Source organism: Cervus elaphus, chromosome 5 (genome assembly GCF_910594005.1).
Source record: "Cervus elaphus chromosome 5, mCerEla1.1, whole genome shotgun sequence".
In the NCBI taxonomy this organism is placed as follows: domain Eukaryota; kingdom Metazoa; phylum Chordata; class Mammalia; order Artiodactyla; family Cervidae; genus Cervus; species Cervus elaphus.
In genome coordinates this window covers 52,031,150-52,056,173 of record NC_057819.1, presented here as the reverse complement: position 1 = coordinate 52,056,173, position 25,024 = coordinate 52,031,150, and the positions used below count along the sequence as shown (strand labels likewise).

Genomic DNA, 25,024 nt, shown 5'->3' with positions numbered 1-25,024 from the left:
ACAACGAATGCCTTGGTTTCAGTCTAACAGTTAAAAATGGCAGATAAGATTTTTGGCTTGGGGAAAATATTTGAGGACTTTAAAGATATCAGGTACAAACAGTTAAGTACAATATACTGTAAGTTGACAACACAAGTGAGAGAGACATACAGAACTCACTTTTTAAGAAGCTCAATTTAGACTATATAAAAACTTAAATGCTACCACTTTTAACAGACTATATTCTTTACACATACGTTTTCTTGAGTCCTAACATCTTGTCTAGTAGTGATTTTTCCTAGTCCCATTTTATAGTTAAGAAAACCATCAGAGAAATTAGACAAAGTGTCTAAGATACACAGTGACATGTAAGAGCTAATTATGTGGTCCCAGATCAGAATGACTCAAAAGCCAAAACTTTCCAATATACCATACACAGTACTCAGAATCATTATTTCAAGTTTTAAATGTGACATACAATCAGAGAAGAGAGAAGATAGAAGAGAAAGAGGAAAGAGAGAGAGGAAAGAAGGAAAACTAAAAATAAATCTCTTACTCTAACATCCATCAGATTGGCTGAAAAAGACTCTATAAAGACAATAGCTGGTCATGAAATTTCACTCAGTTGTGCTAAATACTATTTTTAAGTACCTTGGCCAGTTTCTCCGGAATAAGTTCTTCTTTTGGACCTCCAATTTCCTCATCATCATCATCCTTCTTCTTTTTCTGATTTCTCTGCTGCTTTTCTTTTTCTGCATTTTTTTTCTCTTCCTCTATCTGGGCTTTCTTTTGAGCTCTTCTTTGTTTATTACGTAGCTTCTTTAGCTCTTTATCAGACATGTTTGCTGTAAGCAGTGTTAATAAAACGATCAATGTGTTAATCAGATTTATAATGATCAATTACTACTATGTATTAATATTCCCAAACTCCCATTAAAAATGTTTCATATTACACATGTTCATGTGCCTTTAATAATGCTGCATTTGTTAAAGAATATAAACATCTTAAAAAAATTTGTGAAACCAAGAGGAGACCTATTGTGACAACCACAGCAAAGCACAAAAGCATGAGCTCTTCCAGCAAAATTAAACTTCTTGCAGTTCTAAGAATGTAACAAGCAGTTTCAAATCCCTATGGCACTGTATTATGCTTTAGTTATGCCTTCTCTAATCCGTCAAACAGTGCTGCCACCATGCCTAAAGTATTCTGCTTGTCATAATACTTTGTCTACACATCTGTTTCTCTTTTAGACTGTGAGTTCCTTGGTGGAAGAGACTTTTGTTTTACTCAAAATCTTCGTGCTGTCAAGGCCTAGCAGCATACCAAAACACACAGAAAACACTCAAATATTTGCTGAAGGAAGAATGAATAACTGTATAGTAAATTTAAAATGTGACATTAAAAATTAACAATTATTCTTTGAGGTACAAGCCACAGAACGTCTTAAATAAAGACTAGAAATCTCTGATAAACATGCTACAATACAGTGGGAAAATTGTATTGTGTAGACTTAAAGCAATAAATCTGAAAGCCACATGTTCAATAGGTATTTGAAAAACACTTGTTGATAATGAGAAATGAAAAAAGTCATTCTAAAATACTCTACCACTGTGGTGATTTTTATATATGTTCACAAATTCTTCCCTTCAAAAAGTAAAGCCTATTTCCCCTTCCCTTGAACGTGAGCTATACTTAGTGACTAGATTCTAACTAATAGAATGTACTAGAAGTGAATATGCATGACATCCAAGATTAGGAAATACAAGCACTGTGGATTCCTCTTTGCTTTCCCTTGGATCACTCAGAGGAAGCCAGCTGTCATGCTGTAAAGAAACCCAAACCACCTCATGCAAATACCCATGTGGCCAAGAACAGGACTCTGGCCATGAGTAAGCCATCCTGGAAGTAAATTCTCCAACCCAGGCCAATCCTTTGATGCCTTGGCTGATATCTTGACATCAAGAAGAGAAAGATGGATAACAGAAACCTGTGTACCGATATCAATACAACATAGTTTTCAGTATGACTTTATAATAAGCTTTGGGCTTCCCTGGTGGCTCAGGAGTAAAGAGTCCACCTGCCAAAGCAGGAGATGCGGGTTCAATTCCCGGGATGGGAAGATCCCCCTAGAGAAGAAAATGGCAACACACTCCAGTATTCTTGCCTTGAAAATCCCATGGACAGAGGAGCTGAGCAGGCTACAGTGCATGGGGTTGCAAAGAGTCAGACACAACTTAGCAACTAAACAACAACAACAATAAATTTTAATATATGTGAGAACAAGACACCATGCCCACAACCCACCAAAATATTTTTTCAGAGCTCAGATCATGATTAAAGTGACATTTTAAACATATGGATGACCTATTCAAATAAGCACTATTTCAAACTCAGCAGTGTTTTATTTGGGGATAAAAAAGCCACCCTTAAAAAAAAAAAAAAAAAAGCCACCCTTCACCTCCCATCACATATAAAAATTATCTCCAGATGATCACACAGCCAAATGTAAAAATAACAAAGCAAACATTACGAGAAAACAAAGAAGACATTTATAAATATGTTATACATTTTGAAGGAGAAAAGCCAAGACCCAGAAGCCACAACAGACTAAAATAGTTTTGCCTTAGAAAAATTAAAACTTTACATAATGAAAGATACCCATCATAAAGAAAGCTAAGACCTAAGCAATAGGAAGAAAACATCTGCAACACATAAATAAGGATTAAGGTCCTGAACACATACAGATCTCCTACAAACCAAGAAGTTTCAAAATAAAATAGGTCAATGATATGAACAGGCAATTCATGTAAGAAACCCAAAAGCAGGACTTCCCTGGTGGTCCAGTGATTAAGAATCTGCCTTGCAATGCAAGGGACTCGGGATACAGGGAACTAAGACCCCACATGCCTCAGAGCAACTGAGCCTGCAGGACACAACTACTGAGCTCTGCGTCACACTCCTGAGGACCCGCACTGTGCAGCGAAGAGCCTGTGCTACAACGGAGACCCAGAGCAGCCAGCTAAATAAATGATTACACACCAGATGTTTCCCCTAAGTAACAAACATGTGAAGGATGAACAATTTTCAATGTGAGCAATAAAATAAAAGACAATCTCAATAAACTGTTGGTGGCAACAAAAACTTTTATGGAAGGCTACGCAATTCTCATAATCTTTGACCTAGTTAATTGCCTCTCCTAACAATCCCTGCTAAATAAATATGTGCACAATGATGCCTTACAGGACATTTACTTTAGCACTGTAATGGGGACGAGGGAACCCTCATTCCCATTAACAAAATTTAAAATGTTGCAATTAAAAAAAATAAAATAAAATAAAATGTTGTAATTTTAGAACATCGGGAATGATATCATCCCATTTATGGGTTAAAAAAATAAAACAAACAAAACAACCACAAAAACCACCCTGTAACTCTGTAGAACATAGGTACACATGAAACTGAACATGGTAATTGTGCACAAAAGAAACTGAACACTTAATAGGGCTAGCCCTTTGAAAGGAGAAAACCTTCAGGCAGGAGAAAAGTGAAAAGGGAGTTTCCCATTTGCTAGGTGTTTTTCTGAGCTGGTTTAACTTTGTATATCCAGAGTTAATTGTGTACTGGGACTTCCCTGGTGGTCCGGTGGTTAGTACTACACACTACCACTGCAGGGGGTATGGGTTCAACCCCTGGTTCGGGAGCTAAGATCTTACATGCCACATGTGTGGCAAAAAAAAAAAAAGTTAATTGTATATTATTTGCAGAATTCGAAGAAGATGTGGAAGGCAGGAAGAGTAAATAGGAAAGTAAATAAGCAAAGCCAGAGGATCACTGATATCATCTTCAATTATAAACTGTCCTATAGATTCTCACTAGCATTTTCTTTCCAGCTGAAGCAGTAACAACAGAAATTTAAGTTGAAATTTGTGCAAGGGTTTCAATATGTGACCTTAGAATCTTCTAAATTGTTCTTAGGTATTGTAAAATAACAAATTAATAAAAGGATCCAAAGGTCTTAGCAGGAGGAAGAATATAGAAAGTAACCAACCATAACCTCAGAAGAGGAAGAAACTCAGGACTGAGGAAAAAAATTCTGACAGCTTTTATGCCCCAACTCCTGTAACATTTTTGCCCTGAATAAAGACACAAAATTTTTGGACAATTAATTTTTTATCTTTTTACATGCGTAGGTCACTTTTATTCTGAGATCCTTTCCCAAATAATTATTTTAAGGAAGACTTCTTCCTACACATCCTGACATCTTGCTATTAAAATGGCATGTTAAAAATGGTCAAGTGAAAAATCACTGAGCAATGTGACTGGCTTAGTTTTAATTCTCACCTGGGTATTACTGTTCAAGCAATATTTACATTTTAGTATGTCATGGCTTGTGCTCAGTCGTGCCTCTCTGTATTTGCGATCCCACGAACTGTAGCCCACCAAGCTCCTCTGTCTGTGGGATTTTCCCAGCAAGAATACTGGAATAGGTTGCCATTTCCTCCTCCAGAGGATATTCTCAACCCAGGGATCAAACCCACATCTCCTGCATTGGCAGGCAGATTCTTTACCACGGAGCCACCATATTAAGTTAAAGCTGAAATCCAACTCCTTAAAAGCTAATGACCTATGGCTGATTCATGTTGATATTTGGCCAATAACAACAAAATTCTGTAAAGCAATTATCCTTCCATTAAAAAATAAATTAATTAATATTAAAAAAAGGTAATGATCAGTTACAAATTTTTGCTTAACTTTTAAAGACAACAGTCAATAGTATTTTTCTTTTGTTGCTCAGAGAAATTCACAAAACAGCCATCAGCATTTTCTAAAGCATGGATAACACTGTCCCACTACGCGCAAACAGAAAGCTCAGGGAAGAGGCTTCCCTGGTGGCTCAGGGGTAAAGACTCTGCCTGCCAATGCAGGAGACACAGGTTCCATCCCTGATCTGAGATGACTCCACATGCCGTGAAGTGGCCAGACCCATGTCCCACAATTACTGGGTTTGTGCTCTACAGCCCACATGCCGTAACTCCTGAAGCCTGTGAGCCCCAGAGCCCTGCTCCACAAGAGAAGCCACCCCAACAAGAAGCCCATGCAAAGCAAGTAGAGAGAGTGGCCCCTCCTCTTCATAACTAGAGAAAAGCCCTTGCAGCAAATGAAGACCCAGCACAGCTAAAAAATTAAATTATTTTTAAATCATCTTTCAGAAAAAAAATAAAAGCACAGGAAAAATCTGTTACACAAAAACATAAATATACATATATATACCACAGAAAAAAATAACTCTTTGAATATTATACCTGTATCAGCTTCATGTTCTTTATTCTCATCTGTAAGAGGGCTGTCATGAAGCTTCAAATAGATCTCTATGGCAATTCTTGCAGCCTTGAAGTAAAACGGATGCTGTCGAAGTACATCTTCTAGCTTTAGTAAGTCCACATATGATCTAAGGGTAATCTTCCTCATACAGTATGTATGAAAGTCAAACTGGTCATCAGTGATTTCTATAAAATGCTAACAAAATTATCTTTTTTATTATAGTGAAGTATAGCGACAGCAAAGAAGCTACAAAAATGAAAGCCTCGGAATTACTTGTTTCCAGGGCATGAAAATAAAAATCAGTAACATTCTAAAATATTAAAAATTACAATAATTCTACTTAAATACTTTATATATCAATTAAGCAAATACAATAGGCCATTACCTAGCATAGTTTGTGGCATACATTAGTGACTGAATTACTTGTTGAATGAAAGGAAACACAATGCTTTATTTTTTCTAGTTATTTTATGTTTATTTGATGAATTCACATTTTAGAATATCAATAAATATCTTTTTTTCACAGTGATGCTTTAAAATATATTTATCCCCTCCTTAATCATATTTAAATAAAGCTACCATCATAAATCCAACAGAATTTATTAGCATACATAATGGTGTAGTGCAATACAGTAGATTTACATGTTAAACATTCAGCTTTTATATTTAGAACAATCTGCAAAGGATTTTAATATGTAGTATTTGTCAATTTTTCTGAGAATACAAATCTGAAATGTTGGTATGTGGGAGAGAAATAGTCAGGAAGTCAGTCAAGCAACCAGAAATTAACACATTTCAACTAACCTCTGGGATTCTCAACTTGTAGTAACAAAAGAAGCATGAATTTATATAAATTATATATATTAAAAAACATTTTAAAAACTGAAAGCCAACTACTAGTCATAGAAATGACTAAAAAGTGAAAGGACTAAGAAAAAAATAAATTTATCAGAAAATGAGAAATTATATAGGTTACAGAAGTACTGTGAAAAGGCTTCAAAGCTTGCATCTAATATTCATCAAGGGCATATGGCACCACCAATCAAACTCATAACCAAGACATTTCTGGCATAGCTTAATGAGCTTTGTATGTATTAATGAAGAAGCAGCATCAATTTGAAAGAAACATCCAAAAATCAATGAAAACATAGCCAAGATACAAACTTTCCATTAAGTTTTTTACATGAATTCTGACACTAAGAGTAGACAATGGAGAAGTCTGCTAAATATGTAATCTATATTATTTTTATTATAAACTCTGAAAAATGTGAATAGTGATTTTTAGCAATCATTTGTTATGCATTAGGAAGTGAGAGGAAAGAAAAAACTAAGAGGATTTCCCCAAACTGTCAATGGGTAACAGAATAAAAGGAGAAGCTTTTAGGCATGTGTTACTTACTCTCTCAATCTCATGGCATTTCTTAAGTGCTTCACCAAATTTATTCATTGCCTTATAAGCTTGGGCACATTCTGTCTGGAACCACATGCACTGCATTTCATTTAAGTTCTCGACCGCTGATGTTCCTTCCTATATGAAAAGCAGACATACTCAAAGACAATTTCTTACCAAATACCTTATTACACCATAGGATTTAATTGATTTGAATTTTCACAACAATTTTCTATTTTTTAAAACCATTCTCAGAGTAAGAGGGAACAGTTAATATGTGAAAGAAATTAGAATTATATTTCTAACCACTAAAAAACCCTCATAAATGATTAATAAAAAAGATCTACGTAATTTGGGATGGAAAGTAATATAACAAAGAGAACACCAGCACATACTCAATTAACATGAGTATATTCACCCCTAAAAATTTCAACTGAACATATCTCAGTATAAATCAGAGTTGAAAAACCTACTATACAAACATATTTGAAAAATGGCGTGTGTGTGTGCTCAGTCATCTCCACCTCTTTTGTAACACCATGGGCTGTAGCCCACCAGTTCCTCTGTCCACAGCCTTTTCCAGGCAAGAATAACTGGAGTGGGTTGCTATTGCCAACTCCAGGGGATCTTCCCGACCCAGGGACCAGAGCCTGGTCTCCTCCATCTTCTGCACTGGCAGGCACATTCTTTACCACCAGTGCCACCTGAGAAATGATGTTTTATAGTAATACTGATTTCAATTTCTTTTGATAAGGCAATTTAATTAAAATCTTGTCTTGATATTAAAAATATCAGAAGTAAACTTTGAAAAATAAACAAGTTATACACATATGAACTTTTTATTCATAAGCAAACAAACAAACTAGCTCTACAAACCCTTGTAAACTTGGAGCACATTTCTTCAGCCTCTTTTATCAAATTGGCTTTTAGCATGTATTTTGCACACTTGGAGTTGATAAATCTGTCTGCTGTGTCCAAGGCCTGGGCCTCATCCATCCACCTTGCAGCTTCTTTAATATTCCCAGCATGCTAAAGTAAGAGGGCACAAAAACAAAATAAACCTGTCAGTATGCTAATTTTACTATGCAGGTAATTTCTTTCCTGTTCATAAATAACTAAGACACAAATGCTTCCAAAGGTAATCTTCTATCTCTTACAACCCTAATCAATGTAGATGCATACAATCTACTGTAAGTTCTGATACCTTTCTGGCTATGTAGTCTATGAGCTCTCTGACAGTAAAGATATGTTTTAAAAATTTTGTCTACTGTTATAACCTCATTGGCAACGCACTACAACAGTGCCTGGCATATAATGAACACTGAAAAATACTGGTGAATCCTGAAAATTAATGGCTGAATCAAGGAAAATAATCAAAACCTTTAGTGAGAACAACATAATTCAATATAAAGGTCGTAACAGGCAAAAGGATGGCCAAATTTCTATTCTAAGGAATCGTGGAAACATTACAATTAGGACCACTTGTGGACATTCCACAATGATCCTCATTCTTAATTCACCTAACTTAGTCCATTTGGCAAAGCCACAAAACTAATGAGCATTACCTGGCATTTTAAAAGTGGTTTAAAACATTACTTAATTTCATCATTTTTTGGTAAATAAATGATTGGTTTAGAACTTCTTCCCCAAGAGCTTCTATTAGTAAATTTCATCTGTATTAAAATTTTTAAAATGATACTGGAACATATGACTAGAGATTCTCAAGCAAGACACAGGAATTGAAGAGTCAGAGATAACATGTAGAATTCACAGTAGAAATCTCCAGTTTCATTTCATTAAGATTACCAGATACTGATACACGATCATATTCAGATGTTAAGAGAAACAAACATTTCACAGCAAATTTAATTACTTTTGATTATCTATCTCTGCTAGTTAAAATCAAGAAAATAACCAGATATGTGTGAATGCATGAGGACATATATTATGAATAACCACATATATGAATAACCATGTGTATATTTGTATACATGTGTTGGTATATACATAGATACAAATAATTGAGCAAACCAGCATGACCATGAAAAGTCTAAAAAGCAATCAGACTGAGAAAGATACTATATTTGTTATTCCATGTGTTCTGAGCTATCCAATACATCATTTTTCTTAGAGCATTTACAATGTAACATTATGTTCTTAAAAATTTATGCCTCATTACCTCATAAGAAAAAAAGCAGAAAATATTTTTACCTTATAGATTTTAGCTTTCACAAGAAAGAGTTCTATCAACGTGGGTGTACTTTCAATAGCAGTATTTATGTATTCCAGAGCAATAGATGGCTGACCAATTTTATCATAATGTTGTGCCAAGTAGTACTGGACCCAAAGTAATGTGGTTGGTGGTTCCTCTTTTCCATCATCTTTAAAGAGTGGGGGGAGGAGGTGGAGAAGAATTAGTCATTATCTATATTAAAGAGACTAGCCACCTCAAAGTGGCTTTATCTTTATTAATAAGGAAAGTAGGTCAAATAGTGTTATTTATGCGTCTAGTTATGAAACTAGCTCTAAATGTATAAGATCTTTGACCAGCACCACACTACCTGCTCTGTATCATTATAGCTCCTAGCACAATGCCATGCTTATCATAAACATGGTAGATAAATGAGATCAAAGCTTTAACAAATTACCTAAAAAGAAAACTGGGGGGTGGGGGATAGAGAAAACAAATTGTACTAGAACTATGGTCAGGAGGTTATGTATGAGGGGGAAAAATAAGAATAAAGAGAAAATTTCCATTAATGTAGGGTTAAAAAAAAAGAAAAAGAAAAAAAGAAAGGCATGATTGCTTAACTGGGTTTCTAATGTACCAAACTATACATAAATATACTTGTGATGTGGTTATTTTGAATTCTGCTGATAAGATCCTTAATATATCTTAATCTTATTTTGAATATGCAAAAATGTACACTTTGGGTTAAACTAAAAATTATACCAAAAAATGAGATAAGTAAAAATACTTTTTCTGTATTTTAGTTCAGTTTTATTTTTATATACTCACAAGAAAATGTGTAAGTTAAATATACAACCCACACATTTAAAAATGCTTTTTAATACAAATTTCTAATTCTAAAGAACTGTTATTTGCTTTCAAAGAAAGCAACAGATTGCTTATTTTTATCCTAGTAGAAGTAGGATGGCTCAGTGGACAAACAATAGGAGTGGAACTCACCAACTCCCGATCTGATAGATCTGCAACTAAAGTGCTGCATATTCTTGGGCATGTCATTGAACCTCTTCCACATTTGTAAAATATGTAGGAAAATGCTGATAATCAAAGGAACATCATGATGATTAACCAATGAAACCATGGTAACGCCTTCTAAAAAGTACTATTAAAATTAATCTGAGACCTAGAAACAGTGATCAACTCAATAGCAATAAGCACCCCAGGTCCCAAACTGGGTTTTCCCACTGTAGGAAACAGGGCTCCTTGGGAAAAACAACTTATTACAGGTCTGTTATGGGCAAGTATACAAGATGAACTAGAATATTTCTTTATACAAAACTGCAAGGAAGCTATCAACTACTACCCTAGTACGTGAAGGCTGGAACCATTTGAAACTGCAATGATTTAAAACATCAAATATGTTTAAAGCCATGAATTCAAAATAATACCTTTATAACACCTTTGAAGGATGCTACTAATAGTCAATTCACTATTTTGAAATTCATTAGTTCAAACTGGTAAAGAACAAAAAAGTAGGACAGGCAAAGTAGAAAAAGCAGCATTTTTTATCTCGCTTTTTCTGTATAACCTGAAATGCTATATTAGCAGATATTAAATATTATAATATTACTAGTTTGTAATTTGTAACAGTTCATGTAACACATTTAATAAACACTTCATGCCTCCTGATCAAAGGACACACCACCACTTGTGGAATAATCTTGCTCATCTCTTTGTCTTTAAAACAAAAAGGGGGAAAAAAATAAAATTTCATCAAACCTGTAGACAGTCAGACCTGTCCATGTGAAGTTTCTGCAGTGATGGAAATGTTCTAGATCTGCCCTGTCCAGTATGGTAGGCATTAGATTTACAAAGCTATTGAGGAGCACTTGGACTACCATGACTAATTAAATTCATTTAATTAAAAAAAAATTTAATAGCCCCATGTGACTAATGGCTACCATACTAGACTACATAGCTCTATACTTAACTTACAATGTATAATAAATCCAGAGGACAGAGAAACAACTTGTTAAGCAACAGCATATGGGTATATTCAGCAAAAACTAGACTAAAGAAAAACTAAAAACACACACACACACACAAAACTAATTAATAAATAAACTGCAGGAAAAAAGAAAAAACAGAGGGGAAACTTACAGGTTTATTAAAAAAAGTTAAAGAGACATATCAACAAAACTCAAAGTACAGATTTCATCTGGCTCTTCATTCAAATAAACTTCAGAAACAAAGAGAAAAAATATTTTTAAGGTACCTGGAAATGTAAGCATGGACATTTTCCTTTGATATTAAGGAAGCATTAATGTTCAAGTATGGTGATGCTATTATGGTTGTGATCTTTAGAATACTGAAATCTACATGGATGAAATGATGTGATTTTGGGGATTTGTTTTCTAATAACAAGGGAGTAGAGGGAAACAGGTAAGAAATATAGATGAAATAAGTCTGCCATGAGGTAAAAATCACTTTAGTTGAGCGGTGGGTAAATGGAGGGTCATTATATTATTACATGTAGTTTTGGAGATGTTTTAAGTTCTACATAAAATTTTCAATAAGCTACTGTTATCATGTTCTTATCAAATATTTTCACATAATATACATATTAATGCATCTTAAAGGGAAAAATATTTAAATATACTAAGCTTATTGACTAAATAATGAACAATACTGACCTTCTGATCAAGAATTTCATAATATAGTAAGATTTTTAAGACTTTTCTAAAACATAAAACTTGAGCACTTACCATTGGGGTTAAATAACCGGCAGCTTTTTAGAGAGGTTTCATAACCTACTACTAATTCTTCTATGATTGCCACCTACAGTACAAACACACAAGCACACTTTAGTAAAAAAAAAAAAAAAAGAAAGAAAAATTATTATATAGTTACTATGCTTGTGCAAAGCATGTTATTTACTATTAGAGGGCTAAATAAATATTCCAATTCCCTCTCTCTTCTGATTCCACCCCTGGTCTCTCACATATACACCTTTTTATAAATCTCTTAACCTATGGATAAAAATTTAAGACTATACACTTTTGAAGGTGTGCTTTAAGGCAAAACTTTTTTTAAAAACTTACTGACAACTTTTCCTGCCATAAAATATACGATCAAGCTGAACTAGAAATCAGGAACAGGCTGGACAAAAAGAGGTAATGTTATGGATGGTGTTTTTTTAATCTTGGTTCATTTTTATCTTAATTTACATAAATAATATCCACAGTTAATATCTGCACTTCAGGAATCAAGAATTAAATACTGTGTGAAAAGAGAAATTCCACCAGTAGATGACAGCATCAACTCTCAATTTCATCATCCGGGGAAACCATCAGGAAAACTGAAGCATGGGACAGCAGGTGGGTTTCTGAGATCTAGGAGGATGAGTGGCTGGCCCAGTTCTGGTTTATCTTGAGTCATGACTATACTACTGACTCATGTCTTTGTAAGAGATCTGTGAATACTTTTAATTTATAATTCCCTTCTTTGCTTAATCCATCTATAATGAGTTTATTACTATAGAAGCTCTCTTAAATAACCTCAACTTAACTGACTCAACACATTAACACCAGCTCTCTCCATTATCTCAGAAAACTGCGGTCACAGCTAGGCTATTCTGAAATGCCCATGTTCTTCTGCTCCCATAAGGTGAGCTATATGCTTACGGAGAGTTTTGTTTTCCCAAGCCTGTTTGAATTAGTTGCATCCATTATCATCATTGCAAAATTTAATTCAATATTACATAAACTTAAGAAATGAGAACAAAACAAAGAACTATAAGTTGAATGAATACTGTGGAAAGACTCAAAGATAAATTAAGGTTGTTTTCTTTTTACCAATCTAGGTTTAAATAAGACAACCACAGAGGGAAAAGTCTAATAATATACATGATTCTACAATCAAGACTGCTTCACAAGCATCACGTTCTCACTCTGCCAAAACTAGAAGAAAAAGACCACATTTTATTAATGTGATTTAAGCAAGGAAAAAAAAAAGTGAAACAGTCACCACTGAGGCCCATATCCCAGACCTCTCAACCAAAGACTGGCAAGTAAGTGCCCTACTGTGCGCTGGCTTCCCTGGTGGCTCAGCTGGTAAAGGATCTGCCTGCAGTGCGGGAGACCTGGGTTTGATCCCTGGGTTGGGAAGATCCCCTGGAGAAGGGAAAGGCTACCCACTCCAGTATTCTGGCCTGGAGAATTCCACGGCCTGTGTAATCCATGGGGTGGCAGAGTCGGACACCAATGAGCGACTTCATTTACAGGCTTAGACTGTGCTTTAACTGTTTAGTATGTTTAATCTGTTCCATCTTTGAAGTGTTGTGTTTTTTTTTTTTTTAATCTAGCCAACATGTCTTGATGTCACTGCACTTAAAATAATCTAAATTAAGATTATAACACACTTTAACAAGCATTTTGAATACTGTATACATAGCTGAAAGAGTAAACTGACTTACTGGGACATTAAACAAACTCTTCTGACAGAATTTTTTTTCTACCAACTAAAAAGGATAAAGATTACTAAGGTAAAACTTAGTTTAGTTTAAAAACAAAAAAATCATTTCTGGATTTCACCATGAGGAGGGAATAGAGACAATATTGAAGAAATCACTACTGTACCAACTTTTCATACCTGCACTGATTTATTAAAAAGTACACACCAGAAAAAAAAGATAGAAAACAAATAGGTGGTAAATTATTCAGCTAAAGAGAGAAGACGATGAAAAGGAAATAAACAGAAAGCATTTAAACTTTAAGGGCTAGGAAGACTGTTAGCAGATTCACAAAGTGTGTACTATGTGCCTGTACTATGCAATTATCCAAATATTGAGCAAAGAAATCATAGTCAAAAAATAAAACAACCATTGTATTTTGCTTTACCTTTTCTTTATCTTTGTATAACGACCTCAAAGTATTGAAGACTGGTGGACAACCCTTACTGAAGTTCATCCTTAGGAACTTATCCAAACATTCTTTAAACTTCTCACCTTGGAAGAAAAAAATCTTGTTGACTTACATTTACCCAGATAATTCTAACACGGCATACCTTAAAATCTTAATATGCACACTCATATATTTAAAACCAAGGGCAGATATTGTATACCATAATATCATTTTCATTCCTTTGCAATTATTCTCACTTACCAGATAAAAAGTTTAATGGCAGTCTTCTTGGCACTAATCCCCTGGGGTATTTAGTCCAGGCCTCCTCATAAATTTTTAGTCGTTCTAACATATTAGCTGCAGACCAAAAAAAAATTTTTCCCTTATGTAATTGTACATTTTGCTAGAAAATTATAAATTTCTGAAAATATATAAAAATTACCATATTAAACAGAAAATTTGAACACGGGAAAAATCATTCATAATCTAACCACCTAAATATATCAACAATCATTTTGGAATAATTCCTTCTAAAATTTCCATATTTTAAACCTTTATTATATAAAATACATGATTTTCCTTATCCTGTTCTGCTTTAGGCGGCCTTTCAAAGTATGACTCCTCTACTTAGTTCTAAGAAAGGCTCGGTTATTATGTTTCCATAATGGCTTTTCTAATGTTCTCTTCAGCCTCTTCTCTAACGTCTCTCCTTCGATTTCTTTTGGAACTTTGATTTATTATCTATCCTCTATCTTGATTTTTTCATATTTCTTTTATATTTTCTTTTACTTTCAGGTGAGAACTTTCCTTGTTCAATCAATCTTCCACTTCACTAATTTTCCTCAGGTATGGCCTCTCATATTTAATCTATTGAAAATTTTAAGTCACATCAGTAAGTAGGTTTTGTCATTTCCCAGATTCCTATTAGGTCCTTTCTCATAACTGTTCACATTTCATCGCCTCTCTTCATCTTGGATTCTTCTGTGCTCTCTACTCTCCCTTTCGCTGGCACTAGTATTTCCATGCTAGTGTTACTACAGAGAATGACATTCTTTGTTACAAGGTTTCTCTCACATTTATCAATGTACCAGGAATAGTCACTATCAGTTGTGTAGGAAATTTTGCTCTAAATTGTATCATCCTGGATAAGGACTCTCTGCCTTTTTGCAGACAGCATATTTCGGGGACTTGTCCTCACAAGTGGGTCCCATTCATGCGAAAGAATGGTTGGGGGAAGAGTCTCTGGACGAAGTTTATTTGTGTCCTTCTTCTCACATAGGAAAGAAACAGTGCTTCCCTTTCAGTCTGGTGACATTCACTTGCCCTGGCAGGTCACACTCTGTTTCCTTTAGGGAAACAGCTCCATTTCTATAAGTTACCATTTTCCTTTCATATTTCTGACACTGCTATTCATTTGTGAACTTTTAAAACTTGTTTCCAAAACTCTTTTTACAACTATTTCTATAAATTTGTAGAAGAGAGATTTTAGAAAACACCTCGCCTGCCATATTAAATGGAAGTTCACAAATGTACTTTTGTATTCAGATTCTGAACCAATTCTTAACCAGTTTTGCTAGTCGGCATTTTCAATGAATTAACACAATGTATGTTAACAAAAGATGCAATTAAAGCTTAGAAAGTAAGTTTTAATCAGTGTTACCTGGCTTGAGTGCCTTTTCCAAGCCTTTGTAATAGGCCCAGTTTTCAGGATTTCTCTCTTGCAATCCTCTGTAAACATCAGCTGCATCTTCCAAACGACATAATTGTAACAGAAGTTCCCCTGATTTAAACAAACAAAAAAAAAAATTGAATTAACTAAGTATGTTTAACTTTTCCTCAAACTTTCTCCTAAAACCTCTTCAATATTGGGAGGTGGGTTCTCAACTCCCTTCAATGAGACTATTTACAACATTACAGTATTGTCTCTCCTGTTTTTAAAAGTTCATGTGTAGAAATGTTATCCTCTTCATATCCTCAATTTATTCAGGTGTATGTCTAACTCCAGGCTACTTTCTCAAATTCACTGAACACAGTCACTAAGCCATCATCTACTCAATTATTCCTGACAACATACAATTACAAAATCTAAATTGATGCCCAGTCCGTTACCCTAACCTTATGATGTCTTACCCAGCTATGAAATGATTCTGCTCTAGCAGCCCAAATCACAGCCACAATGTGTCTCTTCCAACTAGCGAGTTTACTCTCTTTTTCATCTACCAAATACATTTCCTGCTTTAAGCTTAATTGTCTTGACTTTCTTCCTGTCTCACCAATCCTACCCTTCAATCTCAAGAGAAAAACTATTCTGTTTCTGCAGGCCTTTCAGCAACCTTTAAGACGACACTGCTTGTCTTCCCTGGGCCAGTGTCATCCCTGACTGACATCAGCAGCCCCAAGTATGATCACTAATCTCAAAGCCTAGGCTCCCTGGTTTACCAGTCTTACGGTCTGTGTGACCCCGTCACTCACCTGCTGCACACCTTCTCATAAAAGCAGCTGCCAGATGGAGGCACTGGGGCACTGGTTTCACTAGAAACACATCAGCTCCAAACTCACATAAGCCTCAAGCACTGCTCAAGAATCCTTTTTCCTACCTTAATGGGCTCCCATTCACCAAAGGTGGTATTTTCAAGCCAAGACTGCACTCTTGCACCTTTTTTTACTATCAGATAATAAAAATGAGCACTTACTGAGTGTGAAAATGACTTTTCAAACGTTTCACAAGCATTAACTAATTCAATTCTCAAAGCTCCATGAGATAGGCTACCATTATTTGTGTCATTTTAAAACAAAGAAAGTAAGTAAATGTGTCAAGGGTCTTTCAGACAGTTAATTGTTACAGAGTCAGGATTTGGACCCAAGCAATTTGGCTAAAGTCACCCATATTCTTAATGTCTATCCTGAGTGGTTCTCACCAGGTGCATTTTTGTCATCCAGGAGGCATTTAGCAATGCCAGAGGCATTTCCAGCGTCACAATAAGGGAAGCGGGTGCTATCGGAAGTAAGCTACCGATACTGCTAAATATTATGCAACATACAGGAGACTTCAATCTCCAACATCTTGGTCCCAAAATGTCAACAATACCAAAGTTAACAGTCTGCTCTACACTGACCAAAAGACTACTTTACTAAAAACAAAATAATATCCTGCAACCTTTCTCCCATAGGCCACACCCATCCATATTTCCTTCTCATAATCTTTACCCACCTTTTCCTTGTAGAAGGAACTGATGGTATAACAATTAACAATGAAATTTTCTGCCTAACTATGCCACTCACCCACTCCAGGAAATTCCTAAATTATCCTGACCACCTATCACTAACATCAATGCCTTTATTACTGGAATGCCCAATGATTGATGATTCTACTTTTAGTTCCCTTCTATTCTCTTTATATTCCCTGTCCCCACCACTTGACTCACCATAGATATTCAAAACATATTTTGTGGAATGAACTGATAGCTCTGTTTCCTATTTCACTGGGAAAATGAAAGCAAGAAGAACTCCCAAATTATCCACCACACTGACACATCTACTTGCCCATACACCCCACCATCTCTAATTACTGTGGATGAACTATTCATTTTGTTATCTAAGGCTAACCCTTCAATTTATCCACTAGATCACATCCCCTCTAGTGTATCAAATATTCCATCTCATTATCTGGTGAGTACAATAAATACGATCTGCAAAAATCTTTTGATTCTGCAACCCTTCCCCCCAGCACTACCCTGGATGTGCTTCCTATACAGCAAAACTACTTGTTTGAGTCATTTATGCATCCTATCCTCAATTCCTCTACTTAGATCTAATTGAAATCTACTTGACCTGTTTGGGGTTTTACTACCCTCCTTCCCAATGTTCAGAAAGTCCTTTTGGTAAGGTCACAGTAACTTCCAAATTGCTAAAATCCATAGGTCAATTCTGAGTCATAGCTCAATTCTGAGCTTGATCTGTCATTCTTCCTCACTAATTAAGTTATCAAAAGAGTAAAATAAAACAATGTACTTAAGAGTATTTTGAACAACGTCATGTATTTCCATAAAGAACCTGAGGCCCAATCTTGCCCCTCATCATATAGCTGGTTGGTAGACAATGAAGGAACTGAGACTAGTTTTTTAATCTTATCATCTTTCCAATTAGTCAGAAACCTCCTCCTTGATAACTAATAGACTGCTCAGGAATGATCAACTCATGTGAAAGAGGCTGTCTTGGATCTAGAGTTCACAAATGAGTTCCAGGTGCCTTGGACTTGCATTTTTTTCCTTGCCAGTAGCATTATTCTCTGCTGAAAAGTTCATCAGGAGAACAATGGCTATATCCACTCTGCACACAGACATCACACTTCTCCAGTGTTCGACTTCAAAGGGAGTCAGAGAAATTTGAAACCAACAAACTTCAGCTGCCTGGTCTAACGACAGCAAAGCAACATTTCAGATGGCAAGTCTTAGAAAGTACTCAATTACTTGTTGTTTTTGTTTTCCATAATCAGTTTCTAAAACTGATTTAAGAACTGTAGTTTTTAAAACTACAAAGACTCCTTTTTCACAGCCCTCTAATAAATGGTAACACTGGAGATCTTTATTTAAGGATCTACCCATCCTCCTATCATAATCCACACATACAAACCTGAGTTTCTAGTTCATGTTTTCTGTATTCAGAAAGATATTCGGGTAAACCATAAAGAAGCCTAGGAATGTCCCATAAGCATCTTTAGTGAAGTTTGATTTATCAATATATATTACCGACAATAAAGAAGTCTGTTCTACACATTCAATTTTGCTAATAAGCAGTTTCTTAGAAACTTAATCCTGTCTTTTAAAATTGAGCAACTGCCTCCTGTATTTTAATCAAACTGTAATATTTTCAGATCAGATACTTAAATAAACAATACTGCACTGAGTCACTTCATTCAACAATTTATTGTTCACCATTATTTTTTCCTATAACAACTACTGTTTAAATGTTTATTTTCAAAAAAAATGTTTATTTTCCTACATTACAAATTATCTGAAGTGCATGAGTAAGAAATAGATTTTGTCATCAAACAGCTGTATTATATGCAACATTTTTCAGTCTTATTCTTTGTCATAGTTAAACATCAGAAAAAATTACACTCTTAAAAAAAAAAATACCTTTGGTTTCTTCTACAGCAAGTTTATCACAAATCTGCTTTTCATAGGTACAAAGATGTTCCAGAGCTTCTCTATAGAGACCTGCTTCCCGAAGAACTTGATTCTGATATAAAAGGAGTTCACTATATTCATAATCCACTTTATCAGGGGATGTCTACATATGAATACAAGGAATACTAACAGTGAGAATTTTATTTTCATATTAAAAAATTTTTCACACACTTAAATACATACAAGAAGTCAAAGGATAATAAACGATTGATAAAACTCATTTTTAAAAATTCCTAAATATCTCTCTAGGAAGCAACTAAAACTGACAATATTAACTTAAAACCCACTGAATAAAATAAGAATCCATAAGTCCTTACATATAATAAGTAAATAGGGGAGAAAGGAAAGCTTACTAAAAGTAGAATGTCAAATAAATCTAGAAGGAATAAGACAGAAAAATCACCAGTTTGCAACTATCATAGGAACAGCTTATCCAGGCACGAATCATAATCAATGAATTTTGCTAAAACTAGTGGTAAAAGTCTGATGAGGAAGAGACTACTCATAAAGCCTCACATTATTTATTAAATACAAAGAGAAAAAAAATAACTGGTTTATAGTGAAGAAACCTGACATCACCACCTTAAGCAAGAAATCAAACGGATGAGACAGCACATGGCTTTTCATGTGGTAAACTGAGAGGGGCGCAACACCACTCCTGCAGTCTCCTGCAAAAATGCGTAAGAGCATCTAACACTGAGGAAACATCAAAGTCCAAACTGATGAAGATTCTACAGAAGCACCGTCACGACTCTTCAAAAACACAATGTCATGAAATAAAAGAAAGCCTTCGAAACTTCCAGATTAAAAGAGACTATAGAAAAATGATAATTAAATGTAAGGTATGATTCTAAATTGAATCATGGAAATGAGGAAAATAAAAAAATCCTAGAAAGGATATAAATAGGCCAGTTAGTAAATATTGAATATCAGTTGTGGATTAGATAGTAACAGTCTATCAATGTTAAATTTCCTAATTTCTTGATAATTTATACAATACTATCTATAGAGTTGAGAACTATAGAGTTATTCTTAGGAAATACCACACAAAAGCATTTTAGGAGTAAAAGAGCATGGTGTCTACAATTACTCTTGAATGTTTTAGGAAAAAATAGCTAAGTACATATAGACTATAAACTAAATGTATCAAATATTAACAATTAGTTAATGTGAGTGAACTTCTATTATGTTCTTCACACTACTCTCACAACTGTTCTGTAAATTTGAAACTATTTCAAATAAAAAGATAGTAAATCTAAATACACTTCTTTGTTTTAGTTATACTAAGAATCAGACCTAGTTTACTAGGTCTAACTTCTGGTTGTTACCTGCTGTGTTTTCCTAAATTCTTCTAAAATCTTTGCTGCCATTTCATAATCTTCTAATAAATGGTAAGCAATAGCATAACCAATCCATGATGCTCTCTGTGCAGGTCGAAGTTGAAGTAACTGATACCTCGTTTCCTTTAAGGGAAAAAAGAACACTTTTTCTTAGGTTTACAAAAAAAGTAAATGCTCCTTAAAGATCATATTAACTTACAACAGTAACGCAATGATGGAAATAATAATAAAAAATAGTTGTAAACATCCATATTGTGCAGCTTTATGGAAGCATAAAAATATTTAAGAAGCACAATGAAGCTTCCAAGATAATCTTAGAAATAATTTTTTTAAAAGTTAAGACATAAGACATGGTACCCTTTATTACTTACTCACCTACTTTCTCTGAGAAGAAAGAAGGGAAAAGATAGTGCAAAGGTAAAAAATTTTTTAAATGCAGTGCCCAACTACTGAGTTAAGATCTACAGGAAGCAACTCAGTAGGTACTTCATGGAAGAAAAAAAAAGAGGAACTAAATAAATCTGATTTAATAGACTGAGTTTTAAGGGTTAAAATATAGCTATAGTGGTGATCATTTTGTAATGTATAAAAATATCAAAACACTATGTTGTGCACCAAGAACTAATATGGGCAGTTAAACTTCAAAAAAAAGCCAAATAACCAATTAACGAAACTCACAGAAAAAGAAATCAGATTTGTGGCTACCAGAGGTGCGAAGGGGGTAGGATGGGGTACTGCATGAAGGTGGTAAAAAGGTACACACATCCAATGCCAAGATAAAATTAAGTTCTAGGGATGTAGTGTACAAAATGATTATATAATTAACATTTCTGTAGGCTATATGTAAAAACTGCTATGAGAGTAAACCTTAGGAGTTCTCATCATCAGGAAAAAATATATTTTTTTTCTTTTTGCATTATTTTATACCTATATAACATGATGCATGTTCACTAAGCTTGTGGTAACATTTAATGATGTAAATCAAATCATTGTGATGTACACCTAAAATGTATGCAATACTGCACATTAATTGTATTTGAGTAAAACTGAAAGGAAAAAATCTCCCCTCACCAATGTAGCTACAAAAACAGAATGTTAGCCTCTATGTAGGTAAAAAGAACAAACGTGTGTGTGTGTGTGTGTTAATTTTTCACTAAATTAACTCAATCTTGTACAGTAATCCAACTCTGCTTCACAGTAAAGTAACTTTTAAATCTGCTTAGTCCAGTTACAAACACAACCACTATTGGAGGAAGGAGGCAAATTCAATTAATATTTTTTAATGGAAAATTTTGTTATCAAAAAGTACTCAAAAAAGTTTTAAATACGTTAACAGTATTTCCTCATTAGAATAAAAAAAATTCTCTACTTACCCTGTAACCCTCAAGATCTCGCATTTGAATCTGTAATAAAGAAAGGTCCCTTAAGATTTGAAGATTGTCTTTATCCCATTTTAGCGCATTTCTGTAACACTTAATGGCTTCATCATATTTCTTGTCTGACCTCTGGAGAAGGCCATAAACATGCCAACCTAAAGGATTTAGTTAAGGATACAACCTACAAGTCAAGAAATAATATTCCAATAATATTCTCCAGGAAACTCAGAAAGTTACAGCTGTTTATAAAATTACAAGCTTAAAAAAGAGAAAATATAAAGATAGTAGTAATTTGATACAACAAAAACAATACAGCTTCTCAAGACAAAGAAAACAGGTCTAGCCTGCCTTACTTTAAATAAGTTAATTTAATCTTACTATGTTTCCTTAATTATAAAATGTAAATAAAGAGAGAGTCCATACAGCAAAGCATAGCAGTTTGGTGACAAAACAGAATAACATGTATAAAGTGCTCAGTGGCTGACCCAAAATAAATGGCTCAATAGATATTAAGCACTATCTATTTTTGAAAGAGAACAGGTATTCATGACATAGCATGACATACATTAAAATTTCCTAAGTCTAGTAAGGAATACAGGTAAGTAAAATTACAGTAGGTCATACAACTGTACTACAAAGGGGGAAAATATGTACATAATCCCACTCTCCTAATACAGGTCTTTTTTCACTTTAGATTTTGATTATTGCAAATCACCCAACCTCCTGCAGTCTCTCTGCTTTCACTCTCACTTGCCAGAGTAACCTATCTAAAATACACACAGTCAAAAGAAAAAGTCTACTTCCCTTTGCAGAAACTTAATATTTCTCTCAGATCAGGTTTAAACTTCTCAATCTGACAGCTTTTACAGCAAGAACCCTTAACAGAGTCAGTAAATGCAGAATGTCGAGGGTGACATGTATAACTAAAAATACACATATAACGTTATAAATTTTATTTGAAAAATGATCTTTGCTTTTATAATACAAATCTCGGTTGGAATGTGGCTTTAAAAGCCTGAGATATACTACCCTTCAAAATCTGGCCCCCATAACCTATTTTCTCCTTTAGCCCACCCCAACTTCAACAACAATACCCTATTGTTTGAGGACTTGTTCAACTCTCTTGAGCACTGAGATGCCTTTTCACCCGTCTAATCTTCACCAGTGGCTCAGTGGTAAAGAATCTGCCTGCCAATGCAGGAGACACGGGAGATGTGGAAAGATGCCCAAGAGGAAGAAATGGCAACCCACTCCAGTATTCTTGCCTGGCAAATCCCACGGACAGCAAAGCCTAGTGGGCTACAGGCCACAGGGTCGCAAAGAGTTGGACACGACTGAACACACAAGCACACACGAATCACCACCTTCTAAAAATCCATCCTCAGAATGTGTAACACTGCTAACAATTTAAAGAAATTTATGTTCATCAAGAGGAACAGAATTATATAAAACATGGTAAGTCAATAGAGAACACTACAGCAATATTAAAAATGATGAAAAGATACCTACAACAGCCTTATTAATTAACCCTTTGCTTACCTTTACTTTCTGGTTATTCCTAACTCACTTCTGCCTTACTGGATTAGCGACAATTTTTGAACAAGCTTTAACATTTTATGTAATACTTAGAAGTGTTAAGCTTCTATCAAATATCTTCCTGCACTAGGCTGTAAGATCCTTGAGAGCAAAATCCATTCCTTTTCTTACTTTATATTATTCCAGGGGTTGGTAAACACTTGAAAATTTGTTGTTTCAGCACTTAAAACTGTCAGCCAACAAAACAGGTAAAGAAATATTTGTTTAAAACTATTTACAAAATAGCAACCCACAATTTTGTCTCTATCTTCCCTTAGACATTTGTACTTGTTCTGACTCTCACACTTCCCTTAATGAAGTAAAATTTATCTCATACAGTACTTAGCATTATCAGGGACTATGTTAAGCATCATTAAATCTTTACAAGACCACAGTGAAGTGGGTATGATTATTCTCATTTTACACATGAGGAAACTATGCCCTAAGATCACAGTTAAAAAGCCAAGTTGAGATTCAAGCCTAAGTGAAGCATACTCCAAACCCTGGGCTTAATAAGTACATTATACTTGACTTCTAACATGCCTTATCATATATCCTTCTCTAAATTCATGCTATGATGAAATTGGCAGGGTGCCTCTTTTTTGAGTGTGGGAAGAGCTTTCATAGATATTAAAATAGGCAAATCCCGTTTATCTGTAAATAGATATAATATTAGGCCATGGTAGGTATACAAAAATGTTTCCTGAATGAAAGCAACTGATGATACTCTACTGAAGAAAGAACCATCTCTTCTTGAGTTACACAGTAAGAGAGATCTAACACTTCTGACTCTCAAATTGCTGCCTAAACTCAAGCCATCCCAATTCAACCGTTAAATATATCTCAAAAAGGATACACACATGACTCTTCAAGTCATTTCTCAAACCTCTACGAACCAATTCATAAGCTTCTTCCTTTTTCCCCAAACAGTTCAATGTTAATCCTTTCATAGCCAGAGTTTCTATTTAAAAAAAAAAAAGAAAGAAGAAACTTAAAGATAACCACCAACAACAAAAAAGGTACTGTAATCTCAAAAACAAATGCTACATTATTTTAAGTATTTAAAACTTCAAGATTATTGAGAAAATGTCCAGGCTTTTACAGAATTAAAATAATTTTTTAAACTGACAAATGAAGTAACTACACATTTCTATAATATAGGCCTACCTAGAATTGTTTTTTATATAAAAAGATACAAAAATGCATGAATATCTGGTAATGTATATGGTAACAAGACAAAATTATTTTCCATGGGATGACCTAATTGAAACATTCCTTTGAAGTATGGGAAAGTTAAATCCTGTAACAGACTCTGTGAACCCAAGTTACACAGAAATTAAATTCACTGTTAAATGATTAAAATATATGCATCAATTATCTACATTTCTGATTTTTGCCATTTTAAAACGATTCTTTGGGATCACTATTAAAAATACAAACTAAAGATGTCAGACATCCATCATTCACAATCGATAGAGTTGAGGAAAATACTAATTTTTAGAAAGGGAAAAACAATACTTCTAATTTTACAATGTATATTTTATGAAGCACAAATAAGTATAAAATATTCATCATGGTTAATCTGCCTAACTTTTAGGACTACAAATTAAAATGTACAGAAAAATTAATTAGGGATAAAAGATAAGAATTAAAGATAGAAAGGAAGAATCAATATTTATAGTAAAATAGAGATAAAGAAATGGGGAAAAAAAAAAGAAAGAAAAAAGTATGTACTAATCATCATAAATCTGTATAAATTCAAG

General features: G+C 34.3%; 1 protein-coding gene across 2 annotated transcripts in view; it reads right to left on the bottom strand.

Moving 5' to 3' along the window:
• Positions 1-25,024, bottom strand: part of NAA15 (N-alpha-acetyltransferase 15, NatA auxiliary subunit) — a 75,043-nt gene that overhangs the window by 24,031 nt on the left and 25,988 nt on the right. For both annotated transcript variants that reach the window (XM_043902452.1, XM_043902453.1), the window contains exons 3-15: positions 24,118-24,222; positions 21,684-21,841; positions 20,299-20,433; positions 18,920-19,073; positions 15,442-15,561; positions 14,043-14,138; positions 13,779-13,885; positions 11,646-11,718; positions 8,904-9,073; positions 7,569-7,721; positions 6,702-6,830; positions 5,284-5,497; positions 631-824 (exon numbers count right to left, since the gene is read on the bottom strand). In XM_043902452.1, coding sequence (XP_043758387.1) covers positions 631-824; positions 5,284-5,497; positions 6,702-6,830; positions 7,569-7,721; positions 8,904-9,073; positions 11,646-11,718; positions 13,779-13,885; positions 14,043-14,138; positions 15,442-15,561; positions 18,920-19,073; positions 20,299-20,433; positions 21,684-21,841; positions 24,118-24,222 — 1,808 coding nt within the window. The remainder of the gene's footprint in view (positions 1-630; positions 825-5,283; positions 5,498-6,701; positions 6,831-7,568; positions 7,722-8,903; positions 9,074-11,645; positions 11,719-13,778; positions 13,886-14,042; positions 14,139-15,441; positions 15,562-18,919; positions 19,074-20,298; positions 20,434-21,683; positions 21,842-24,117; positions 24,223-25,024) is intronic.